Source organism: Cephus cinctus, unplaced genomic scaffold, assembly GCF_000341935.2.
Source record: "Cephus cinctus unplaced genomic scaffold, Ccin1 Ccin1_scaffold0898, whole genome shotgun sequence".
Taxonomy (NCBI): domain Eukaryota; kingdom Metazoa; phylum Arthropoda; class Insecta; order Hymenoptera; family Cephidae; genus Cephus; species Cephus cinctus.
In genome coordinates, this window is record NW_014333474.1 from 73,833 (window position 1) to 77,694 (window position 3,862).

General features: G+C 51.4%; 1 protein-coding gene across 2 annotated transcripts in view; it reads left to right on the plus strand.

Annotated features, from left to right (window-relative positions):
* LOC107271114 (paired box protein Pax-6) overlaps positions 1–3,862 on the plus strand; it is a 34,241-nt gene that overhangs the window by 16,574 nt on the left and 13,805 nt on the right. The window contains exons 5-7 of one of the 2 annotated variants that reach the window (XM_025088349.1): positions 1,064–1,337; positions 3,196–3,360; positions 3,537–3,607. In XM_025088349.1, coding sequence (XP_024944117.1) covers positions 1,064–1,337; positions 3,196–3,360; positions 3,537–3,607 — 510 coding nt within the window. Of the gene's footprint in view, positions 1–1,063; positions 1,338–3,195; positions 3,361–3,536; positions 3,620–3,862 lie in introns of both variants that reach the window. The other variant, XM_015746732.2, reaches the window with a different exon arrangement.

The following is a 3,862-nucleotide window of genomic DNA, read 5'->3' on the forward strand; positions in this document are numbered from 1 at the left end:
CCCCTCTCCCCCCCCCCCCCTCGAATGCGCGACAACCTACCCGCACACGTCAGGATAGGGCGGAGACGTCGAGTGGATCACCGCTTGGTTCTCTTTCGTTTTTATGCTGTTGGTACTGGGTACTGGTAGGTATCAGTGCCCGTGCTGCTGCTGCCGCCACTATATTGGGGGTGGCGGTGGTTGGCAGCGCGGATAGAATCAGGATGAATGGGATCAGTTAAGCGTGTTGCACAATTATTCGTGTCCGGTCGCGCGTGTAATGGTCTGCATCGGTGGTGCGGCTGTTGTGCGGCGACCGGGCCAGACCGGCTCGAGCCCAGACCAGATCGAAGACCGGGATGAACTGTGCGCCAGGCGGTCAGTGAGTCCTTGGTCGGTCCTTTGCCTCCATTTTATTCGGTTACCATGTCCGTTTTCTTGTTTGCCGGCAACCGGAACGTCCGCTGGCTCTACCCAAGTGGCAGTTGGACAGGACCCCGTGGTCTCAGATCGGGCCAAGGCCACCTCCGAGATCCTCCCCTCTGCTATTATACTCTTGGTTTGAAACCAGCCCTTCCTCACGAGCGTACTCCATCATCGGATCGGGTCCCGCGCTCCTTCTCTCGACACTCGCTCACTCGCCTAACCTTTCAGCGAGTCCGTAATTAAGACGCGCTCGCTCGATATCCGCCACGATGAGGGGGCGCACTTCGCCGGGCCTCCGCTTTGCCTTATACGCTCCTGAGGTGGATATGCACCCGCTAACTATTATGAACCTCGAGTAGCGGCGCTGCTGGCTCGTTATAACTTTCAAGTTAGCCACTGGTTGCCGCTCCCGCAAAGTGAAGACGACCAGAAGGAGCCGTGGAGCAGGGAGCCGCTTTTATTTAATAATAATTGGATGGCGGTGTCCTTTCGTCCGACTCTTTTGAAAACTTCTCGGATTTATGTACTGCCAAGCTCGGCGCGAGTTATTGTCGCATTCCGTCCGAGTGATCTAGTTTTGTGGACGTGCGCCGCCTTGTTGACATTTTTTTACAGTCATAAAAATGTGTTATATCAGATGCCCATCTGTTTGGTCCAGGTATCGTCGATCAACAGGGTGCTGAGGAATTTGGCCTCGCAGAAAGAGCAACAAGCGGCTGCTGTGCAGGCGCATCAGGGCGCGGAAAGCGTTTACGATAAGCTGAGGATGTTCAACGGGCAGGCGGGCTGGCCCCCCGCATGGTATTCCGCCACTCCTTCTCATCATACCCTTGCTACCGGCATTCCAACGGCGGCCACCCCTAGTTCCGGGCAATCTCTTCTGCCCGGTGGTCAACTTCATGGGCGCGACGATTCTCTGCTCAAACGATCCGGTAAGTCTGGTGAAGCTTCTGTACCTTCCGTTCACTATTCTCGTTCGCGTTACTAAGAAATATCTTGCTTCCTCGTGCTAACGAGCTATCACGTTTTGTCTCATTGTCGTGTATCAAGAATAGCCATTTCGTTTTGACTTTACGGAAAGTCAACAAGCTATCCAGAAAAAGATTTTTTTTTTTATATTTAATATATATTATATTTAATATATATCATATATACATTCAGTAGAAAATATTTAGAAATTCTAAATTGTTAGTCTCTACTTCAATTGTTTTCTGAGAAAACGTGCAAAATTATTAAAAAAGATTTTACTTTTAAAATATCATGCACGATATATTAAAAATCATTAATATATTTATCAATGAAATATAGAACGAGGAAATTTTCTTTATTATCCTGAAATTCGATTGTGTATTGTCTCTTTGTAATCTTCTCGCCTACAGTGCCCGCACTGATACTATTCCTTATGCTTCTTATAAAAGTATACCCGACAATACCTCCAGCCTCCCGTCCATTTAATTCCAACCAAGAATACCGCACTCTATTCATCGGGATAGGTAACCGTGCGAACTCCGGTACCGCTTACGCATTACGTAAGAGCCTAAGACGATTCGAACAGCTGAGCGAGAGTAGCTCGACAAGAGTCAGGCACGAGAACGAAGGCGTACCTGCGCCCATGAACGGACGCGTCGCGGCGCATCGGCTCTGCCTAATAGGATATAACCGAAATCGTCTAAGGGGACCGGGATTGCAGATTGGATCGGGCTGATTCCACGCAGCGTCTCGTTCGATAATCACATTAAAGCCGGATGATGGGCGGGCGGGTGGAAGGGACCGTACTGCCAGTACAGAATAGCCTGCGGACTCCCTCGCAGCAGGGCGCCTGAGAATAGGTGCAGATTCTCTCGCGGTTGAGAGAGAAATTGGCCATGTAGAAGCCAGGAGTGTGCCCCACCAGCCAGTACAACCGCACGTATGGCCCGGCAAGGCTCGTGACGCGTCGAGGGTGACTCTATCACGAAGAAAGGGGATGCCGGTGGTAACTAGAGATTTTGGTGCCCAGCCACACGCCTACGCCAAGAAGCAATCGATGGTATTTTGGTAGAGGGCTTTTTCGGGAAGCTGTGCTTGGGAGTTCCGTGATAGAATACTTTGGGGATTGACGGCGTTACGAATATCGGAACGGATGGATAGCGAAACGGATGGACGTGGAGAAGCATAGACGGATGGACGGACGGACGGACACAGGGAGGCACGGAGGGTCGAAGTGAACGCGCGAGGGTTGGATGCGCGGAGGCGGAAGGTAATCGCGGCGCACGGGGGTTGACGGGGTTGACGGGGTTGACAGGCATCAACCTATCCTCGCCCTCTACCCTGTGTACTCGTCGATACCCCTTATACGTTAGATACGTCGCTAGCGAACCCTGCAAGCCCTCAGCACGCGATGCTCCCTCTATCGCGACCTGGTCGACATTACATTCAATATAATCCGGATGCTTGGGTACGGCGCGCTATGCTCTGCCGTGAATGTTGGCTTGGTAGCGAGGGGTCGGGGGCGCGAAGGGGCGGGTGGGGGGCACCCGATTCCACGTGCGACAGGACTACACGGCCAGGGACTGACAGAACCGATAGCAGGGAATACGTTAACGATTTGTTAGCGATTCGACGAGGGATCGAAATTTACATGCGACGTAAAGCCTCGGTCTTGTCCCGCTAATAATAATAATCGCACTAAAAGGAAAAAAAGAAAGAAAAAAAAAAAAGAGTATCGGCCCACATAAAGAAGCAGGCTGTTCCGAGAAGCCTCGGCAAATGCGGCTATGGAATTTCTTACTTCTCTCATTTTATTTACAGACGCCGGCACCCTTCTGTCCCATCAGCAGGAGACGACGTCCGATGGTAATTCGGAGCACAATTCCTCGGGCGACGAGGACTCCCAGGTGCGGCTCCGACTGAAACGGAAACTTCAGCGCAATCGAACGTCCTTCTCCAACGAGCAGATCGACAGTCTGGAAAAAGGTATGTGTTGCTTGTGTTCGTATATTAGTCGTCCTAGCGAGGTCTTGCGAACACTTCGAGTATCGAATGCGCAAAGGCACTCGATGGCTTCGAGAGTTTTGGCAAGAGGCCTCGGAGGCTTTCAGCCCGAGCCGTCCTTTAATAACCAGCACTTGTTGCGATCGTTTGATTTTCAGAATTCGAGCGGACACATTATCCGGACGTGTTTGCACGGGAGCGTCTCGCCGAGAAGATTGGATTGCCTGAGGCACGTATCCAGGTGAGTGTGAATGTGCGTGAGAATGCGGTGTGTGTCCTCCCTTATGTCGTTAGTCCCGGATCATCTTCCCGCACTCCTTCACGGCGCTCTCCTCCTTTACGATCAAAGTTCCAATTGGCTGCCGGTCTGACGTTCTCTCGTTACGCCGGAACGCGCGTAGCTCATGCTTCGTCGAGTAGACAGACGCAACGATCTTCTCTTGGCGTTCACTTTTTTTTTTTTTTTTTTTTTTTTTTTTACGGA